Source organism: Geotrypetes seraphini, chromosome 6 (assembly GCF_902459505.1).
Source record: "Geotrypetes seraphini chromosome 6, aGeoSer1.1, whole genome shotgun sequence".
NCBI classification, from domain to species: domain Eukaryota; kingdom Metazoa; phylum Chordata; class Amphibia; order Gymnophiona; family Dermophiidae; genus Geotrypetes; species Geotrypetes seraphini.
The window spans coordinates 184,191,275-184,214,381 of NC_047089.1; the positions used below are offsets into that span (position 1 = coordinate 184,191,275).

Below are 23,107 nucleotides of genomic sequence, written 5' to 3' on the forward strand. Positions count from 1 at the left end.
CAAGTAGTAGTTTGGTGGGAGTCAGTTGCATTCAGTGGCGTGGCGTGGTGAGACTGAGAAGCGCCCAGGGCGGTGGTGCCCCTCCCCCACCCCTTCTGCCGCACACGCACGCCTTCTCGTTCCCCATACCTTTTGAACTTCTCCAACGCAAGCAGTATGCCCGCGTCGGTGTCGGCTCGCCCTTTGACGTCACTTCCTAGGGTGGGACCCGGAAGTGACAGAGAAAGCGCCAATGCCGACGTGGGCAGCAATGTTGTTCACGCCGGAGAAATAAAAAATGTACGGGGGAAGGCAAGGGGCATGCGTGTGGAGCAGGGAGAGGAGCGGGGAGAGGGTGGAGAGGAGGAGGCGTGCCAACACCCCTAACAAGATGGCACCCGGGGCGGTCCACCCGCCCCCTCTTACTAGACCGCTGGTTGCATTCTGGGGTCAAATTCTCTGATATCATCAAAAACAACTGTAAACCAACATAGAATATAGTGGCATAGATACCTGGGTCCAACCAATATAAAAAGGAAAGCCATTTTCAGACTCAAAAGCTTAGTTGTTTTAATGTCACTATTTTTTATATACTCTTGATATCCCCAACCCCCTACTTGTCATGTTTGTTAAGTAGATTGTGTGCTCTTCTGAGCAGGGATCGTGTCTTGAATGTTCTAATGTACAGCCCTATGTACATCTAGCAGCACTGGAAGGAGATATTAAGGTACTTGAGAAGGATAGTAGACCAGAGGGGATACTTTTGGACAAAATGAAAGGCCTCTAGTGTGAAGGAACAGGGAACACAATTACTGATAAGAAAATTCAAGGTTTCAAGGTTTATTAAAAATTTCTTATTCCGCTTAATCCATAATTCAAAGCAATGTACAATCAAATCCATTATATGCATACAATGGCACAAAACAGAAGATTAAAAACAAAACATATCTTGTCTGGTGGGGAAAAAGATCATTATACAATGTTGGATACAAAAGGATCCCCCCTTCTGGCACAGGAGGAATAGTTTGCCCCCCCCTAAGATGGGAACAACAGTTGGAAGAATAATTTTTTAATGACATGGGACTCCTATATTCAGGATTTGCTACCTATTGCATGTAGCTATCTATTGAATGAGATGGGCACGAGAAAGAAGCAGAGGGGAAGTTCAAGTTCATAAAGGGAGGATTAGTTGGATCATAGAGTTGGACTGTGAACTGAAGGAAGTTTAGTACAATTCCAGGGATGGGGAAGTGGGAAGGAAAAGGAGGGGAGGGGAAGGGTTAAAGAGGACTGTAGCGGTAAATGCTTTTCATCGAGGGATGCTATAAAAGTGCAAGATTCCCAGAGCTGGATTTGCACGCAAAGAGGTTTTGGAGAAGGGGTTGAGTACCATGAATAATAGTTAGAGGTGAGTTTGAGTAAATGAGGGTGAGATTAGTGAGGTTACAAGAAACTGATGGGATTAACAAACGTTGGTAACATTTTCTACTGTTTGGCCCACTATGGACTAGATTCACTAAGCAAACCGATTGTGTACCGATCAGTTTGCGACCCCTTTACGACCCCGACCCAATTAACTAACCTCATGGCTGATCCAATTCCAATCCGTACATGCAAATGAGGGTAAACGGCATGCAAAGTAAGAAGGATGCGAGTCACTAAGCTTTTCAAGGAACACCGACTGGGCTGGCCAATCCAAAAAGAAGCGACTGGTGAGGACCATTCGCTCATGACCTTTCCTGCTCTCTGCCTACTTCTCCTGCCCTTTTCAGTCCGATTTCAACTCTGATTCTCCTCGGCCTGTCCTGCCCTTTTCAGCCCAACTTCAGCCCAACTTCTCCTGCCCTTTTCAACCTGACTTCAGCCCCGACTCTCCTCGCCATGTCCTGCCTTTTTCAGCCTGACTTCTCCTGCCCTTTTCAGTCCGACTTCAGCCCCGACTCTCCTCTCACTGCCCTGCGCCTCGGCTCGCCACCCTGACTCTCCTGCCCTTCCCTCGCAATGCGATCCCATGGTTTTAACCCGCAGGTTTAAAGCGGGTTAAAACCTCGGAATCGCAAAGTAGTAGTAAAAAAACAGAAAAAAAGCAGCTTGCAGCTTCGTAAACATGTGCAAACCATCTACAGATGGTCTGCGCAAGCATCAGGATCGCTCACTAGCGATCCGTGTGGTCATTGGAGGGCATTCCTCCGATCGCCCCCATTTGCATGCAGAACCTTGGTGAATTGGTTGGCCTGCTGTAAATCGAGCTATAACAATGAAAATGTAACCAGTGTGAATGATTATGATAGGCAGCACTACACAAACTTAAATAACCAAGCATACAGTTACATAAAACGGTACTCACCGCGACCAGCTTGACCTGCCTTTGCAGATCAGAAAATGGCGTCGGCAAACTAACTAATTTGCACGTGCGCTTTATTTGAAAATTTAATGATGTCATCAGATATCATACCCTATATCGTGTGATCTTACTTGTTTTTAATCTGCTTTTAACTCTCGACTGGTCTTGATTCAAAAAAATGCATGCCAGTCTATGGAACTATTCAAGCCGACAGGTTTTATTGTGTTTAAAGTGAAGATCCATCTACATTCCTTTTGGTGAAGTCTCCTTTGTCTGTTGCCTCCTCTCGGTGTTGAATCAACCTTGTCAGTGCAAAAACACTTCAAATCATTGAATTTGTGTCCTGTATTTACACAATGTTCTACTAGAGGGGCAGATAATTTTGCATGCTTTAGATTCGATTTGTGTTCAGAGAGTCTAATTTTAAAGGGTCTGGTTGACATACCGATGTACCACATGTTACAGGGACAAATTATCGCATATATGATGTGGTCTGAAGTGCAAGTCAAAAAGTGACGTATGGTGACTGCGGATTGGATGGCTGACTGTTTTTATTTGTTAATTTTGTGATTAACTATTATGTGTTGTTAATAAGATTATATCGTGTGTATATATATGAAAAATGAATGGAAAAAAATTGTATTACAATTAGTACTATTATTATTATGGGTGGGGTCAGGGGCAGAGCTTGGGTGGGGTCTGGGACAGAGCTTTCGGGGCCCCCTAACAAAAAAACGTTCTGCTGCCTATAAAGCCACCCAACTCCCCTCCCCTAAGAATGGCCAAGGACAGCACTGGCATCACACCCCAATCAAGGTCTGTCATGACCAGTAGCGTAGTAAGGGAGGGGGCAGTCCACCCTGGGCACCGTCTTGGTGGGGGTGCCAGCACCCATCCTCCTCTCTGCCCCCCCCCCCGGCTACGCATGTGTATTCCTTCCCTTCCCCCATACCTCTTTAATATTTCCAGTGCGAGCAGCATCACGAACATGCTGCCCACGTCAGTGTTGTCTCTCTCTGATGTCACTTCCGGGTCCCATACCTTGAAAGTGACATCAGAGGGAGAGCTGACACTGACATGGGCAGCAAGTTTGTGATGCTGTTTGCACCGGGAAAATTAAAGAGGTGCGGGGGAAGGGAAGGGGTAAGCACACACAGCGGGGAGGGGGGGGGTTAGGATGGAGCGGGGGGTAGAGAAGAGGGTGGGGAGGGACACCACCACCCCGGATGCCACTCACCCTTGCTACGCCACTTGGCATCATCTTGCGGCAAACCCCTGTTAAAAAAGTGATTTTTAACTATTAACCTGAGCAGATCTGGACTGTAAGTTATATGGCAGCTTTGCAAAAGCAATGTGAAGGTCTCTAGTAAATTTTATCTCTAGTGCTTCACTTTAAGTTAATGTACACAGCTGCAGCAACTTGGGATTATTGCAACTCTGAGATAACATTTGTTTTAGATTTTGCTTTTTCCACTACAACAATTTACAAAAAAAATAAAACTAGAAAGCTCACACAAGCATTTCAAAGTATTAAACCAGTGAACTGGAACATCTTTAAGAGATTAACAACCTCTGTTCCAATTCCAATGCTGGCAACTGGACTGTGGTTAGCAGGTAGCAGTAGTGGAGTCTGACCAAGCTTCTTAATATCTGTTCCAGCAGGAAGTGATTACTCAGGAAACGCCTATGCCCATGGACCCTACTCCACCTATGGTGAGGCCTGGCGGTTCCCCAACTCCAGCCTGCTAAGTAAGTGACCTTCTTTGCATGAGGTTTCATTCCAGTGGGAGGAGGGAGGGAAGGAAATGACAGGGTTTAGAGCAGTAGTCTCAAACTTGCGGCCCAGGGGGGCCACATGTGGCCCGCCAGGTACTATTTTCAGGCTCTCGGTATGTTTATCATAATCACAAAAGTAAAATAAAACAGTTTCTTGATCATATGTCTCTTTATCTATAAATTACATTATTATTAAGACTTAGCCAAAAGGAAAGATTTATAAACTATAAAGAGTTTTACCTCATGCAAAACTGTCGTTTTCTTTAAGACATTAACTATTTTTTCTGAGGCCCTCCAAGTACCTACAAATCCAAAATGTGGCCCTGCAAAGGGTTTCAGTTTGAGACCACTGATCTAGAGTAAATAAGGACAATCACTACAGGTTTTGCCAAATGTGAAACTCTCTAGAACAGTGTTTTTCAACCTTTTTTGGGCAAAGGCACACTTGTTTCATGAAAAAAATCACGAGGCACACCACCATTAGAAAATGTTAAAAAATTTAACTCTGTGCCTATATTGACTATATATAAAGTAATTCTCTTGAATAGGAATCAAATAAACACAAAGAAAGTATTTTATAATTACTTTATTATGAAATATTAAGTAAACAGAATAGTGAAAAATTATAAAATACTTTATTCAGTGCGAAACCTGGGCCTGTTTGGCTGAACACAAAGCTGATATTCTGGCTGGAATCGAAGAAAAACACACACGTAGCTCTTCGTCAACAGCTCTCAGTCTCTCTCTGTATTTGGTTTTTATAGCATACAAAAATAGACAAAGATACCCTCCATTCTTTTTATTAAACCACAATAGCAGTTTTTAGCGCAGGGAGCTGAATGCGCTAAAAACCACTATTGCGGTTTAGTAAAAGGTGACCATATTGTAAAATATAGACAGCAGATATAAATTCAGAACTGTGAATAGTAAGTGAAGGGAAGTTTTCATCTCTGGGAATTTACCCAGTTAACTATTAAGTTATTTGGGCAAATTCCTTTGAAAACTGTGGTAATACTGCCTCCACTTTGCTAAATTTAAAATAAAATCATTTTTCCTACCTTGTCTGGTGATTTCTGGTTGCACTTTCTTCTTCTGACTGTGCATCCAATCTTTCTTCCCTTCTATCAGCCTGTATGCTTTCTCTCCTCCACACCTCATTCCCTCCCCCAACTTTTTCTTCCTCTCTCCCTGACCTTTCTTTCTTTTTTTCTGTTTCTCTTCTTTCCTTCTGTTTCCCTGCCTGCCCCCTTTCTTTCTTTCTCCCTGCCGTTCCCCAAGCCACTGCCGCTGCCATCGGGGAACAGGACCCACAAATGGATAACAGGCCCCAAAGCCGACGCCGACGCATGCTCTCCCTGACGTCAATTCTGCAATCGGAGAGGAAGTTCCGCCCAGCCAGGCAGCGATTGGCTGGCCCGAACTTCCTCTCCGACTGCAGAATTGACGTCGGGGAGAAGAAGACTTATCGGCTCGATAGATTAGATCGCCAAGACAAAGTGAGTCCTGGGTGATCGACTCACTTTGCCTTGGCGAGCTACTGGCGCCCCTGCCTCGGGCCCCCTGTCAGCTCCGGGCCCCTGAATGCAGGACTGGTAGTACTGCCCTGATGGCGGCCCTGCGGCACACCAGGCAACATCTCGCGGCACACTAGTGTGCCGCGGAACAGCGGTTGAAAAACACTGTTCTAGAAAATCTTTCACCCGAGTTTTAGCAAATGACACACACAGATCTGATGTGCAAGCTCAGCTGAGATTCCTTTAGAGCCCCCCCGACCACCACTACCACCACCACACACACACAGCTAAAAGGAGGAACATATTTAACAAACTTCTCAAAGCTTCTAGTTGCCTGTTCCCTGTTACAGTAATGCCTATTTTTGTGATTTTGGAAATGGTCTAAGAACAACCAACATCAGGGCACAGTCATGCATTTAGGCTGCAAAAACCCGATGAAATGACACAGTTTAGGGGGGCGGTGAAGAACTTTTGTGTACGAGTGTGATAGTATGATCTTAAAATGACCAAACAGGGTGAAAAGGCGATGGCAAAAGCTAGAAGGATTCTAGGGTGCATAGGGAGAGGTATGGCCAGTAGAAAAAGGAGATGCCATTGTATAAGACTGGTGAGACTTCATTTAGAATACTCTGTGCAACTCTGGAGACTGCACCTTCAAAAAGATATAAATAGGATTGAGTCAGTCCAGAGAAAGGCTACTAAAATGGTGCGTTGTCTTCATCATAAGGCATAGTGGCACAGATGTAAAGTTCTCAATATGTATATTTTGGAGGAAAGGCGGGAGAGAGGAGATATGATAGAGACGTTTAAATACCTACATGGCATAAATAGGCACGAGGCCAGTCTCTTTCAGTTGAAAGGAAGCTCCAGAGTGAGAGGGCAAAGGATGAAATTAAGAGGTGATAGCTATGCTCAGGAATAATCTAAGGATAGAAAGAGTGATAGATGCATGGAATAGTCTAGTAGAGATGGTGGAGACAAAGACTGTGTCTGAATTCAAGGAAGTGTGGGACAGGCACATGGGATACTGTATCTTAGGGAGAGGAGGAGATAGTGGATGCTGCGGATCGGCAGACTGGATGGGCCATTTAGTCTCTAGCTGCCTTCATGTTTCTATGTTTCTACAATGCTCTATGACTAACAGAGAGGAGGATGAGGGAAAGGCATGCGGTTTTATGCCATCACCACGTGTTTACAGATGCATCAATATCATGTTACTTTGTACTTTTAATAAACTTTAAGAAAATATTTTTAGTATTCACATGTTCTACAAAACTTCATATGTTTCTAAAAATTCTAAAGCAGTGATTTTAGCTCAGTACTGGAAGCACCCCATCCCCCACTTTCCGGAAGGTCTGGCTGATTTGGATAGATAATGGAGAAGAGGTACTACTGTTAGGAGTCAGATTTTCCAAATAAGGGCAAGCATTTGGTAATCTGACCTCCCTACCACTAGAAATCAGTGGCTCTATTTAGAGCAGGGGTCTCAAAGTCCCTCTTTGAGGGCTGCAATCCAGTTGGGTTTTCAGGATTTCCCCAATGAATATGCATGAGATCTATGTGCATGCACAGCTTTCAATGCATATTCATTGGGGAAATCCTGAAAACCCGTCTGGATTGCGGCCCTCAAGGAGGGACTTTGAGATCCCTGATTTAGAGGAAGACAGTCTCTACAAGAGGCCTGAGTGGGGATCACTCCATCCTTTATCACCCTCAGACTCTTGGGGTAAATCAGTATACCAGGGAGGGATAACAGAGGAATGAAGAAAGAGAGGATGGGACAGGATGGGCCAATTTGATCCTAAACAACCCTCTCCACAGATAAAAAAAATCACAGGACTTGAGAGGGGGGAAGAGTAAAAATGTTTTTAAAATGTCCTATGTATAGACTAGGGCAGACATGGGCAACTCCGGTCCTCAAGGGCCGGAATCCAATCGGGTTTTCAGGATTTCCCCAATTGTGCATTGAAAGCAGTGCATGCAAATAGATCTCATGGGGAAATCCTGAAAATCCAATTGGATTATGGCCCCCGAGGACTGGAGTTGCCCATGTCTGGACTAGAGAGTAGGAGTGTCAAGCCTACTAGATCCACAGGAAGTTGGGTCACCTCAAAAGAGGGTATCGAGGGGAACCTCATATTCGAGCTAGAGAGTCGTTTAATTTTCTGCTGCCATCGATACACAAAATGACTTCCCCCCCCCCCCCCGATAGCTCTAGAGAAAGCCACTACAGCTCTTGAGCTGTATTTACTTTTTTCTTCAAAATTAGACCTACAAAGTGGACTTGTTTTTTGGCATCAAATTTGGCATTGCAGCAGCTCATTAATGCAGTTTACACAAACTTTTGAATACTGTGAGTGTATTTGTGCAAAGTGACTTTTAAAAAAATGCATGTCATGCAAAAAAAAGAGGACAAATGCCTGACATTTGCAAGTGTTTTATATTGTTTGTTTATGCAAAGTGTACTTTTGTGAAGTCACTTTGACCTTTAATACACAGGACCCTGTTTGACTTCATCAGTCTCTGTGTTATGCTTATTAGTGCCCAGATCGGTCAAGAAACCAGACCTGTTTGTAATTACTGTAATACTTTTGACACAGACAATTTGTACCTGACATGCTTTCGCTTTTATTATGTAATGAATAAATATAAAAAAATTTTATACATCTTCCTGGGTTTCCGGAAGTTAGTATTCCACCTTTTGTGTTTTCGGATTCTTCGTTGATATTGTGGAACATCGGTCCTTCTTGTAGACTTTGTGTTTGCCCCTCTTGCTGTAGTCCTCAAGATCCATGTCTCAGCCTGCTTATCTGATATTGCTGCCTGGATGTCCTACTGCTACCTGAGAATGAATATGATTCAAACTGAGTTCTTATCTTTCTCCCTAAACCCACTCCTCCTCTTGCCCCATTCTCTATTTCTGTGGACAACACTATCTTTCTCCCTTCCTCCTTAGCTTGTAATCTTGGAGTCATCTTTGACTTCTTTCAGATTGTAAAATCCTGTCATTTCTTTCTCTATAACATAACCAAAATTTGTCTCTTCCTATCTGAGCACACTTCCAAATTAGAGAGTTGCGTGGGGACAAAAATCCCATCCGTCCCTGCCCGTCCCCGCCAGGATCCTCTCCGTCCCCATCCTTTCTGTCCCCACCCGTCCTCTCCGTCTCCACCCGTCCCCGTAAGGAATTACCTCCATCCCCGCCCGTCCCCATAAAAAGCAGCAATTACTTCTGACAGGATCATCAATTCCACAGTTTCTTTTGTGTTTGCGCTGCTGTTTTTCTTGTGGAATCTCTTTAGTGGAACCCTTTTTTTGTTTTCTGTTCAGGTAATTAACTTATAAACCCCCCTCTTTTACTAAGGCTGACATGTCCATTATATTATATGGATGAACCCTGCTTCCAAAGCCTTCCATCCCCGTGGGAGTCCCGTTAACTAGAGGGGAGTCCCCATGGGAGTCCCGTGGGCCAGAGGGGGGGTCTCGTGGGTTAGGGGGGATTCCTGCGGGATCCCCACCATCCCCGTTCCTGTGCAGACTGGTTCATAGACAAAATCGCGCGAGACAACGGCGCGCCGACAACTGAGCGCAGACAACTGAGCACAAGGTTTACAGCGCGCTGAAGAAAAGCACTATTTTAAAGGGTTCCGACGGGGGGTGTTGGTGGGGAACCCCCCCTATTTTACTTAACAGACATCGCGCTGGCGTTGTGGGGGGGTTTGGGGGGTTGTAACCCCCCTCATTATACTTGAAACCGAACTTTTTGCCTGTTTTTTTAGGGAAAAAGTTCAGTTTTAAGTATAATGTGGGGGGTTACAACCCCCCAAACCCCCCACAACGCCAGCGCAATGTCTGTTAAGTAAAGTGGGGGGGTTCTCCACCAACACCCCCCGTCGGAGCCCTTTAAAATAGTGCTTTTCTTTGGCGTGCCGTCAACCTTGCGCTCAGTTGTCTGCGCTCAGTTGTCGGCGCGCCGTTGTCTCGCGCAATTTAGTCCCGTCACCGTGCAGATCTCTATTCCAAATCTCTTTTCCACACTCTATTTATCTCCCGCATAGACTCCTGCAACTTGCTTCACACAGGTCTGCCACTAAACCATCTCTCTTCCTTTCAATCTGTTCAAGACTTTGCTACTCACTACACTCACATAATCCCTCTCTTCAAATCTTTGCATTGGCTCCCTATCCATTTCTGTATACAGTTCAAATTCCTCTTACTGACTTACAAATGCATTCATTCTGCAGCTCCTCAGTACCTCTCCTCTCTTATTTTTCTCCACTCCTCCCCGGGAATGCCATTCATCTGGTAAGTCAATCTTGTCTGTATCCTCCACCTCTAACTCCAAAATGTGTTCCTTCCATCTTGAGGTACTGTGTACTTGGAAAAGACTTCCAGAGTCGGTATGTCATGCTTTGTCTCTGGCGCTATTCATATCCACGTTAAAAGCCAACCTTTTTGAGGTTAATTTTAACTCTTAACCCCTCACAATCATTTTCAATATAAAGAAGACACTGCCTGACATTGTGGAGCGCGGTTTAAACCGCCATAAAAATGCAAACATAGCTGGTTTGGTGAAGTGTGGTTTGGAGACCAATGTAAAAGGAGTTTCTATTGAAACATGTCAAGTTTATATTGAGAGAAAACTAGCAAAACCCGAAAAAAATGGGAGCTGAAATCGGTAGAAAAGGAAAAATCTCCCAAGCCCCAAGAAGGAAATTGAGATCAGGGGGAGAGACCAGCTGTAGTGCCTGTGGAGCGGAAAAAGAACCACTTCACCTAAACAAATATTTATAAATTTTTTATATATAGAGAGCCCTTAGTCACACAGCCTCCTCCGAACCCGAAGGTAACGGCTGCCACTGGCTTACACCCAGAGAGGTGTCAACTGTGAAACATCCCCGGGCTCTCTGTGAGTTTTAGTGCTAAATAACACAAAAGTGCTCAAGAGTGCAAACAAAATCAAAACACACTCAGTACAGGTAGTCTCTACCCCTGATCCAGGGGGGCTAACAAGAAAGTACAAGTGTCCAATTTCGACCAAATAATGCCAAAAGAAGGTACTTAGCTTCTCTAAAAAAGCAGCCAGCAGGTCACCAAACGTCCTACGGGACTCCGTTTCGGGGGAGCACTCCCCCTTCTTCAGGAACGACTGACGCTGAGCAGAAGCCTCGGAATCATCAGGCTACAGCAGATTGGCAATAGAAGAAAATGTTTATATTGAAACATGTCATGTTGAGAGAGGCGCTCCTTGCATTGAGCCTAAACAGATAGTAAGCTTTTTATCACAGTGATATAAATTATCAATTGAAATAAGGAAAATATGAATATATAAAAAGCAAAAAAATGATCTAATGAAGAGCGCAATTGTTTGGATAAGTGTTTGCCATAACAAAAAAAATTATGAATGAGTCTACTGAGGAACTGAAAAAAAAGTTAAAAGTTAAAATTTTGAAAAAAATCTGGGGTATTTGTGGTTATTTGATATATGTAATCCCTGGAATACAGCCAATTTTGTTGTAATACGATATGATAGGCAAAGCATTAGAAATGCGTGTTGAGTTCCAGAGCCACTTCCTAATGTGCAAAATCTTCAACACACTTTTCCTAACACACGCACATTAAAAATTCATTTGTGCCGAATGAATTAAGCAACTTGTATGCAAATAATGTGAATTCAAAAAGATGTACGCAAACATGGGAAAGCATGGAAATGTACAATTTATTGCATTTGGCATAAACATTAGTTTGAGCTGCTACCGTGTTCCCCTGAAAATAAGACCAACCCCGAAAATAAGCTCTAGCATCATTTTCGGGGTAGGTCTTAATATAAGCCCTACCCCAAAAATAAGCCCTAGTCCCGGCAATTGTTTAACTCGCCCCCCTCCGCCACAACAGCCCCCCCACACACACACAGCTGAACCCCTGCTGACCCTCCATGCTTCCCTCCCCACTGACTGTGAGCGAGCCCTACCTTCAACTGAAGCAGTGTCGGGCTGGCAGCACTCTAAACAGGCTGCTTGGCCTTGTCTGTCAGGGATTTCACTCTGCCGCGTTACTGATGGGAAGGATAGAAGCTGGGCAAGGCTGTACGAGGGATGGTTGGGAAGGATAGAAGCTGGGCAAACTTCTGCTGCACAGGGGGATGGGAGGGGAAGAAAGATGCTGCACATGTGGGGGAGAGAAAGGAAAGAGGAAGAATTGGTGTAGAGAGGAAGGGAGAGATGGTCATGTGCATACCCCGAAAATAAGACCTAGTGCCTTTTTTGGGTACCAAATGAATATAAGACACTGTCTTATTTTCAGGGAAACACGGTAGTAACATTTCTGAATGCACAGATGAATGAATATCAGAGCTAATAATGTGTGTCTAAAACACTTAAAAGAAGGATAGACAAGGATGTTACTAAGAAACTGAGCAAACACTTCCAGTTAATAGGGAAGACAAAATGAGCACGGTTGCGTCTTGATTAATCTTGCAAGATTATTAACTTATTAACTAGCGCGTTGCAGATGTCATTAAGACTAGTTAAGATAATATGTTTTGTTACTCAATTCCCAGGTTCTCCGTTCTACTACAGCTCAACCTCAAGAGCCACTGCACCTCCTACCGCAGCTGCTGCCTACGATCACCTGTAGTTACCAGGGAAACCACGGGAGCAACTGCACAGAGCAAAGTTGAAGTCAGGCTGAGACAGGCCTAAGGAATTTTAAATAAATGAATCTTTATTTATTACACACCATATAAAACAAAGTCACTGCGTGAAACATGAAAAACACGATGATCTTGGTAATGGCAACAATGTCCTTGGAGACTACTAAAACAAGAGGAAACTTTATTTAAAACTTTATGAATCCAAAACACACACCTGTAGTACTTCCTGCAGCAATCAAAAGTGAGACTTAATGCTCTAAGACCTGATAACTCAGTTATTTATCAGGATGGGAATGGACTTCTCACAAATGGGTTTTTTTTGGCTTGGAAGGCAACACAATGCAATCAGTCAAGACTACATTTCTCAGTTGAATGCATAGACTGATGCGACCAGCTTCTCATTATCAAAACAGTTTTATCACTTTTTATTTTAGTTAAGCCTGAAAAAAACATTAAAAGGGAATTAGGGAAAGGTTAATGAAATTCTTCATTTCCATGATGTAATCAAAGAAAGGTAGCCAAGTCTTCTGCTTTTGGAGGGCGAGCCAAATATTTTAGTCCCCTTATACAATGCATTACTCTGGAATGGAACTTTTGGACATGGCTTTTGAACACCTGCCTCACATGCTAAAAATGCTGTTCGAAATTGCTTTTGATGGATTGCTGCCCTACCTCAGAATTCTCTCTTCTATTTTAAGCCTATTGTGTTAACCAAGGGCAAACTGGTCCTAAGGCTAGGCCTGACTAACATAATCCAGGCAATAATCCATGTTGGATTTCCCACTTGACCATATAGTGAATTAGTTCTCATCCTGTTTTGTTGTCAAAAAGTCCCCTTCTTCCTGGGGTTGGCAAGGCAGATGCATGTCTCTTTATGGAGGACTTGCCTATGATGTGCTCCAGTGGCTGAGAAGGATGCACGGTTTCCAGGAAGCTCTATCCTTTCTAAAACTCCAGAGATCCTGCAAGGAATCATGTCTTTTGCCTATAATTTGTCTCCTGAACCTCTGTTTCTGACTCACTATAAAGATCTGTGTTTGAAGAATATACGGTTACAAATGTGACCTTCTCTAGTGTAACTTGAAATGACCAGCTATGGTGATAACCAAACCAGGCATATCTAAAAGTGTGTGCTACTGTATATAGGTCCAATCAGGTTTCATAGAGCTTGTGTATGTGTATACACAAATGCATATATTAATTATATAAATATTGTAAAGGAATTAGGGAAGGGGAAGTTGATCCAATCACTCCCAGTGATTATGTGGGGATATATGAAGGAACTTTTTTTTTTTTTTAATTTTCCACCACATTGAATTGCCTCCACTTCCTTTTCAGTGCTTTAAAGAATGTGAAACCTGCAATAAAACAATCTTGGGGTTTTAAATGTTTTGAAAATTCAGATTTAGATGAAATTGGATTCTTTTTCTGTCCTTAATCTACAACACATGCAGTGCTTTGATCACTGTACTAAAAAAAAGATCTATCCACAGCGATTTTACTGGGTCTTGAAGGGATGTGGAACAGAGTAACAGAGTTTGGCAAAGCTTTGGCCAACTGTTCTTTCTCGTACATGGACCACAGTAGGGTTATAAAACATTTCTCTAAGAAGAGCAGGATGAAGAGCCCGTAGATAGTGTGGTAAAATCAGGACTGGCTCAATTTGACTGATGACCTGGAATCAACATTCAGTTGGCAAGAACAAATGAGTCCACCCAAAAAAAGGGGAACAACCACAAAAAATGGCAAGTTGAACTTCTATAGAGATCCTCAAATTTTTAATATTTTAAAGTTTTGTGTTTAACTTTTAACTTAAATTTATTTTTGTTTTTACTTGTATATGAAAATTTTAATTCATTAATACTGGTTATAGGGTTAATTCATCTGCTCTAAAAAATGTTTTAATCCCTCAAAAATGTATCTAACAGAATCATGAATTAACTTCAAGAAATATTATTCAGTCACCCAATTTAAAATTCCCAAAATAGACAAATTGACCACTTATCTAAATCAGCGTTGAAACGCAGAGTAGCAGGTTGCCCCTCAATGCTTTCAGTCATAAAGTAGCTGCTGTCTCAAGAGTACTTTCCCTAAAAGCAATGGTATTTTGGCACTGTTCTGCCTTCTTCCAGAATTAGGCTCATTTATAACATGGTAAACTAAGAAACTTCAGTTGAAGGATAACCCTAAGCTGATGTATATGGTGCCACCAGTTTGTGGCATTCCTAAATTATGGGTGCCTTATGAGGTCGTTCCTGGGGCAATATTTTCAAATACTCATTTTATGGTCAGAAATGACAAATATTTCAGTGACAAATAATGTGCTGCGACTCTAGAAAGTAATTATGTTAACGAGAAGAAAAGCCCATTCTCTGCCTATTCAGCCTTCTATGCTTGGCTGTCAGTATTGACAATCTGAGCTGAGAAAGACTCATGAAGTAATATTAAGAGACTATTTCAGACAGTCCTACAGCCTATGAAGTCTGGGTGGATTGTAAGTGTAGCCCCCGGCCTCCTATGGTACCCTGTGGCTGGTTAGGTACACAGGAGGCAGGCCAGAAAGACACTATCAGGTAAAAGGAGAGTAAATAGTACAAATAAAAATTCCCCTTTTACCAGTATATTCAGGGTTCTGGGAAACTGATCCCCGGAGCTATGTACAGAAGTAGCCAGCTGCTTAGAGAAATTCTCTCCCAGCTCCCACAAAACTATTAACCAGAGAGAGACAAACTGTTTCTCCCTACTCCCTTCCCCGTTCTGACTCCAACTACTGTACTTGCTTTCCCTTCTCACACCAACCAGTGTTGCCTGATACTTTTTTATAATCGCACCCAATTACCTTGAAAAAGCAGCCCCAAAACAGCCCAATATATGAGGGGCTGCTGAAAAGTTCTCAGCCCAACTAACTTCATTTGGGATAGTCTTCATCGAGGGCTATACACTTAGTCCAGCGAGTTTCTACCTTTTTCATTCATTATTTTTCCAACAGATAGCCCTCAATGGAGACTGCCCCAACTTTGTTGGATGGGCTGAGAACTTTGTCTCTTTGTTGTGTTTCTCTTTTCCACAATCTACATGTGCTGCCTGTCTCTTTCTTTCATTGTGACCTGCCTGTCCCTGCTCTGTCTCAATGTGCAATTCCTGGGCTTTCTCAATGTGCATATCACATGCTGCATGTCCCTGTCTCTTTCTCTCAAAGTGCACTTCCTGGGCTGCCTTTCTCTTTCCCAATAGTGCAGTTTATGTGCTGCCTGGCTATTGAGTGTTGACAGCATTAGAGATAGGAACAGCTCGGAGAAGGCTAGGGTCTGATTATGATTGGCTGTGGAGAGAGAGAGAGAGAGAGCGAGCAACTGAGCACCAAGTGCTGATTTGCTGAATGTCAAGCCGACTTGAGAAAACCGTGCCATGATGCAGCCCAAATTACAGCACAAAAATCTAAAACCAGCCCAAAAAACTGCAACCTCCAGCTACTCAAATTTTTCCGCAACCAGCATTCCAAATCAGCCCAACTGGGCAAGCAAACTGCTGACCTGGCAACTATGCTCTGAGACCTTTGTACACTGTTTATCAAGAAAAAACTCTCTTTCAAAAGAGCCAATGGTTGGTAGCTCTCTGCTCTAAGAGCCAATAGTAGCTCTCTGCTCTAAGAGCCAATAGTAGCTTTCTGCTCTAGGCAGCATGAGGAGTCCACACAGTGTGCATGACAATCTCCCCACTGCCATGACATCAGAGGCAATAGAGAAACCTCTAAAAGATTCAGTGAACAGATTAATCCCCTCTCCTCACATAAGGAAGACCCTAAGGCTTCCTTTCTCTTGATAGCTATCATATTTATATTTATAACTATCATACTCTGATAGTGAGGTCCATAATTTTAGAAGCACATAAACATATAAAGACTAGCGCAAACACATGTATAAAGCATGCTTATGTAAAACCCCATTTTAGACAGGCTAATATTTACCAATGGTATGTCTTATCCAAGTTTAGGCAAATAGGGGTCATAGACTGTGTGGGATCAAGGTGGGACAGAATTTTACATATTTATTCCCCACCAAAATTTTACACCAGTTTTCCATTTCAGGCTAAGCTGCACCTGTCTCCTGCCCAAACTGGCATGTTATCATGATATTGTTCTCCTCCCATGATCAGCATCCTTTCCCCTTCACATCATACAACACCCTCCCTAATTATCAGCCTCCCCCTTGAATCAGAATTTCTCAATTAGCAGGTCCTTATATGGTAGGTTGATCCTATTGGTTGTCTCGTGGTTCTGCTGCCAGGGCAAGGGCATCATTTTTGTGCTGGGACAGGAAAGAAGGGAGACTGCTCCCATCTCCAACCCCTAGGCTAATCTAATCTAATCCTTAGATTTATATACCATATCATCTCCTGAAGTAGAGGCTTAACTTGGTTTACATAAGATTTCAATAAATGGGGAATCAGTTTAACTAATGTGACTTACTAAACAGAAAACAATTAACACTCAGTACTATTTCCCCCAAACTGTTGAAAAAGCATTGTTTTCATTAATTTATGAACAATCTAGAGATAGAAAAGAGTTCTAATATAACTAGGAATTTCATTCCAAATCATTGTAAAACTATACAGAAAGGAACGAGAGATATTATCAACAAGTGAATGGAGGATCAGGGACTGTCTGAGGGGTGGGAAGGTTTGGAATAGCTGGTCTGGTATGGGGAGAGGCGTGGCTCTGGACGGGGTATTGACCAGAGATGGGAGAATCAGATCAGGAAGGCCTGTTAATTGAGAGAGGTCTGGTTCAGGGAGGGGTGTTAAATGTGAAGATTCTGTGTTAGGAGTCACTGCCCAGGAAAAGGATATAGGTATCATTGTTGAGGATACATTGAAACCCTCAGCTCAATGTGCAGTGGCTGCTAAGAAAGCAAATAGAATATTAGGAATTATCAGGAAAGGAATGAAAAAAAAAAGATGAAAATGTTATAATGCCCTTATATCGCTCCATAGTACGGCCACACCTTGAATACTGTGTGCAAGATATAGTGGAGTTAGAGAAGGTCAAGAAGGGTGACAAAAATTATAAAAGGGATGCGATGACTTCCCTATGAAGAGAGGCTAAAGCAGCTAGGGCTCTTCAGCTTGGGAAGAGACGGCTCAGGAGTGATATGATAGAGGTCTATAAAATAATGAGTGGAGTGGAAAGGGTAGCTGTGAATCGCTTGTTCACTCTTTCCAAAAATACTAGGACTAGGGGACATGCGATGAAGCTACTAAGTAGTAGATAAAAAGAAACCAGAGAAAATATTTCTTCACACCACGTGTAATTAAACTCTGGAATTCATTGCCGAAGAATGTGGTGAAATCAGTTAACCTAGTGGGGTTTAAAAAAGGTTTGGATAATTTCCTAAAAGAGAAGTCCATAGGCCATTATAGGCATGGGGAAATCCACTGCTTATGCCTAGGATAAGCAGCATAGAATCTGTTTTGCTACTTGGGATCTAGCTAGGTACTGAGGACCAGGGTTGGCCACTGTTGGAAACAGGATGCTGGGCTTAATGGACCTTCAGTCTATACCAGTATGGCAATTCTTATGTTCTTATGTTATTGGGAGGGGCTGATAATTGTGAGGAGGGTATGTTAGAAACATAGAAACATGATAGCAGATAAAGGTCAAATGGCCCATCCAATCTGCACATCCGCAGCATCCACTATCTCCTCCTCTCCTTATGAGGTCACCTGTACCTGACCTGTATTCAGATAAAGTCTTGGTCTCCACCACCTGTACTTGGAGACTATTCACATGTCTATCAACTTTTCTGTAAAAAGAACTTCTTTACCGTACTCCTGAACCTATCACCTCTTAACTTCATCCTATGCCCTCTCATTCTGGAGCTTCCTTTCAAATGAGTCTTGCCTCGTGCACATCTTGTATGCCATGTAGGTATTTAAACATCTCTATCATATCTCCTGCCTTTCCTCCAAGTATACATATTGAGATCTTTAAGTCTGTCCCCAAACACCTTATGATGAAGACCTGTAGACCGACTCTATCTTGTTAATATCTTTTTGAGGGTGCAGTCCCCAGAAATGTACACAATATTCTAAATGAGGTTTCACCAAAGTCTTATACAGGGGCATCAATACCTGTTTTCTCCTACCGACCATACCTCTCCTTATGTACCCTAGCATCCTTGAAACTTTCACCATCACCTTTTCAACATGTTTGGCTACCTTTAGATCATCACATACTATCACACCCAAGTCCTGCTCCTCTTTTGGGCACAAAAGTTCTTCACCCCTAAACTGCGCCATTCCCTCTGGTTTTTGCAGCCCATATGCATGACATTGCATTTCTTGTTGGGAATAAGGAGATAAATGTCTAGGTTTGCAAACTGGCAGCCATACAGGTGTATGTGTCACCACTAGGCTGCTACTGTAGAATTTATAGGTGTAAGTGATAGCACACACACATAAGCTTTGGTGCTTTCCTTATGTATTTGTTAAATGTGTACGTTTGTAAAATTGATCCTTCCTCTACATGCAGAAAGCAGCTTAAACTACTGCTGCACCTCATCTACTGGATTTTTCCTCTAGGGGGCAGGAATATGTTGATTTAAATGGTGACTTCCATGTGTAGATTTTGAGAAAGGCATACTATCTAAAATTTAAAGGGTAGGTCTTAAAAATCGGGAGGCAGTCCAGAGAAGGACTATCAATAAAATCTGCACTAAAAATGCTATGAAATGAGAGTCTAGGAACTAAATCTCTAAGGTCTAAAAAAGAGGGGAGAGTTTAGGGGTATGATTGTGCTAAATCCCTGGAAGATAGTAAGAATGCACTGAAGCAAACCTTCTTCAGAGAAAGGAATTTCTAAAATGAGAGATCATCATATCAGACTCAAATAGGATATATCATAAAGTATATCTTCACAGGAAAAGCAGTACATGCATGGAATGGCCTCCCACTGGAAGTCATAGAAGTAATAACAGAGTTCAGAAAGTTCAGAAAAGCACAAATGTATTTATTAGGATTCACTTACTACCTTTGTGCTGACTAAATCTCACTGCACTGCTAAAGCTTTACTTTACAGTCTTTACCATGAATTTTCTCAGGTTTTGTACTAAAAGCGAGGACTCCTCTGAGTTATATTGGCAATTGTAAGAAGCTCCTATTCAGTTAACCCTTACTTCTGTAATCTCAATGTTATCAGCCAAACTCTGTAGTTCTTGACCAACTTTCTTTAATAACATGAAGTAAAGAATAAACACTCATAATTGATGACTTCAAGGCAGCTCAACTCTGTCATAGAATCTTCTCATTCTACCAGCTTTCCTATCCAAAAAGGGATCTGGGATTGTGTCCACACCTTGTGGAAATAACACTGTTCTCCAGACTTAGATTGTTAAATTGTTAGAAATAAATAAATAAAAACCTGGTAAGAGAACAATGTTAAACTCAGGTTCTCATACAGCCATGTGGTCTTACAAAATATGGCAACTGTTCTCTCTCAGACTGAACAAGAAAGGAGGCCAGCTTAAGCTCTGTGGTTGCAGCCTAGCACTCTGGGAGAAGCAAAACTCTCTGTGAATTTAAGTCCACAGAGCACACTTGACTCATACATCTTAGTATAAACACTTATACTAGTTCTTATACATATAAAATGGGAGCAGAACAGCTTTCTTGAAGGAATTTACTCAAGGTGGATACAACAAGAATAAGTAAAATATAAACAATAGACAATTACAGCAGGAAAAATCTTCAAATTAGAATACAATGTATGGCTTAGTACACTACATTACAATGTCAACACAATATGCAATAAAACATTTTAATAGACAGCACAGGGTGTAAGCAAAGATGGGCAATAATGTCTTTTAAAGTGAAATTCAAGCATGTGAGGCATGATTTGGGGTTACAAGTTATTCATCAAATTTATGGGCCCTTTTACTAAAAAGTGGACTGTGCTATTTTTAGCATGTGGGTTTCCCACACACTAAGGTCACTTTTAGTGAGGCTCTAAAATGGCTGCATTTCCCATATGTCCTATCAATGGCCATGATCTAATTTACAAATGAACGTTAACTGTGAAGAACTGAAAGGAGGCCACAGATGACAGGAAGTACATTGTGCAGATGAAACGGGTTTTAGCAGTACCATAGCTCTGCACTGTGAGACCTATCCAAGTGCCCTCTTCTCTCCACTCCACCCACTTTGCCACAGGGGTGTAGCCAGTTTTGGGTGGGAAGATCTCTCCTTCTTCTACCTGAGTAATCTGACCCCACCCGACACTCTGGTGTTTCAAGCCCACTGCTTCCACAACATATCTTTTAGAGAGCCAATCTTTGCCAGCAGCGAATAGCATGACTGATACTCTCTGCTCACGCTGGCCCCAAAGTCTTCCTTCTGACACAACTTCCTGTTTCTACATAGGCAGAGTACATCAGAAGGAAGGCTATGGGACTAGTGTGAGAAGTGTGTATCAGTCACACTGCTTGCTGCCACCGAAGATTGGCTCTTTAAAGGTACATGGCAGGAGATATTTTGATAGCTTTTAATTGGTGGGGCTTGGAGATCCCTAAACATTCAGTAATGAACAATCCACTTGAACAGGGAAGTCTATAGTCTATCTACGGCATTACAAAAACCGCTGCAATTGATCTCAATTTCAGGAAAAAGACCTCAGAATAAGGAGCACTACGCAAGTCGTATTACCGACTAGTGCTATCAGCGTAGTCACCATTAGTAATTATGCTCCACCATGTAATCATTGGCCAAAAAACCTGAATATTAGATAATTAAATCATCAGTTTTTTATTTCATTTTGTAAATTTTTTAAAAATTATTTTAGCTTATTTCATATTATATATCTACAACTTCATAAAGTAGACCACCCTGTAATTTGAAGAGTACCAGCAGACCATTACTTATCTTTGATACTCAAATAGCTTCTGTGCCATTTGTTAAATAACCGGAAGCAAAGCTAAAATAATTTTTAAAAAATCTTTACAAAAATTCACCAGGCCAATCGAGTTTTCAGGTTAGCCCTAATGAATATGCATGAGAGAGATTTGCATATATAATGGAAGTGACAGACAAGCATGAATATGCATGAGATCTATTTGCATACAATGGAAGCAGTACATGCAAACAGATCATATGCAAATTCATTGGGGAAATCCTGAAAATCCGACTGGATTGCGGCCCTCAAGGGCTGACATTGGACAACCCTGATCTTCACTAATTCTAGAGCACTGCAATGTTCTACCCATCTACATTTGGTGCACATTCATTGCACTGTATAATAGAATTACATTCCCTTTAGTTTTAACTCAATAGCTCTTACGATACACAGTGTTGTGCGGGGTAGAGAAGAGGTTGGGAAAAGGGGAGAGGGTCCACTAACCAAAATGCTTAAAATCTGTCTGCATTTAGTACCTAATTTGCATCTTAAAACCTTATAGTTAAAAAGCTTTTGTAGTCAGAGACAGACATCACATGCATTATAGATACAGAGTTCTCCATTTCACACACGATTTCCCTTCCCAGCAGGCAGCTACACATAGCTATTTCCAAGATTTCAACCTTTTCCGTGTCAATTACTGTGGCAAAATCATTACTAGTTCCAATATGGTCTCTTTGGGTACCAGACATTTATATATGGCCTCTTGAGCTCGCTGCAGAATGACATCACTACTAGGACAGTCTGATCCCTCAAACCAAACTGGAGAGGTTGATCCAGACCTGGTCTTTTTCTTTTTTTTTTTGTCAGCTGCATGTGGGAGACATAATCCTACTTTACCTTGGAAACTGGAACCAGAATAATAACTAAGTCATACAATGGCCCAAACTAGGATTGGTTCAGCATGGCAATTCTACTCATCAATATCAGAGCTCAGCAGTTACACTCTGTGTTCAACATCCCTTTTAAAAAGATTTTTCCTGTATTGCAAAACAAACAAAAAAAACTATACAGGGTTGATATTCAAAAGGGTTTAACCTGAGCCGGCCACCAATATTTAGTGATATGTAACTGGGTGGTATCATTGAATATTTCTACTAACCAGTCATTCCCTAACTGGCTAAGAGCTAGATGCACTAAACAGGAACGGTAATAATAATAATAATAATAACTTTATTCTTCTATACCGCCATAGTCGTGAGACTTCTAGGCGGTTCACACTGAAGAGAGCTGGACAGACCGCGTGGGTCCGATCCGATCTGATTTTTGGCCAATTTAAAAAGATGCACTAAAACGTTTGCGTGGAAATGATTTGCATGGAGGTTTGTCATAATCCCTGTCTCTCCCATCTGATTGATCACTGTGAGAGCGACTCTCACACATGCGCAAAGCCGGCAGGAGAAGCACTGAAGCAGCCTCCTGCCACTCAGCCGTTCAGGGCATAAAACATTTTTTTTCCTTTTTTTTTTAATGGGCAAAGATGTTGTGTGTGTATTACACATGCATAATATCTGCCCCATTAAAAAAAAACCCAAAAATAAAGCATCCCTCCACCGATGACAGCCCTCTCCGATGTCTCTCCAATTAATTGGCACTGAGGACTGACCCCCCCCCCCACTGCACCAGTGAAAATTGGCAAGAAGGATGCTCCCCCATGTGAGAAAAAATTGGCAGGAAGGAAGCCCTCTCTCTCCTGCCAATGGAAGCCCCCTAGTGCCAGGCGCCACCCCCCAAACCATCCCCTATCCTCCCCCCTTCCCACCCCAAAATAGGCATGAGAGATGCTCACTCCCTCCTGCCAATGGATGCTCCCTCAAACTCCCACCCCTAGCACCTTTGTGTGAAGAGAGCAGGAGGGAGGCTCAGTCCCTCCTGCTCCATGGCCCACCAATCCAAAA

General features: G+C 42.4%; 1 protein-coding gene across 10 annotated transcripts in view; it reads left to right on the plus strand.

Moving 5' to 3' along the window:
* PAX8 (paired box 8) overlaps positions 1-14,104 on the plus strand; it is a 154,783-nt gene extending 140,679 nt beyond the window's left edge. For 6 of the 10 annotated variants that reach the window (XM_033949357.1, XM_033949361.1, XM_033949358.1 and 3 more), the window contains 2 exons: positions 3,983-4,072; positions 12,173-14,104. In XM_033949357.1, the coding sequence (XP_033805248.1) occupies positions 3,983-4,072; positions 12,173-12,249 (167 nt within the window). In that variant the 3' untranslated portion in view covers positions 12,250-14,104. The remainder of the gene's footprint in view (positions 1-3,982; positions 4,073-12,172) is intronic. The other 4 variants (XM_033949359.1, XM_033949364.1, XM_033949365.1 and 1 more) reach the window with 1 other exon arrangement.
* Positions 14,105-23,107: the final 9,003 nt, after the last annotated feature.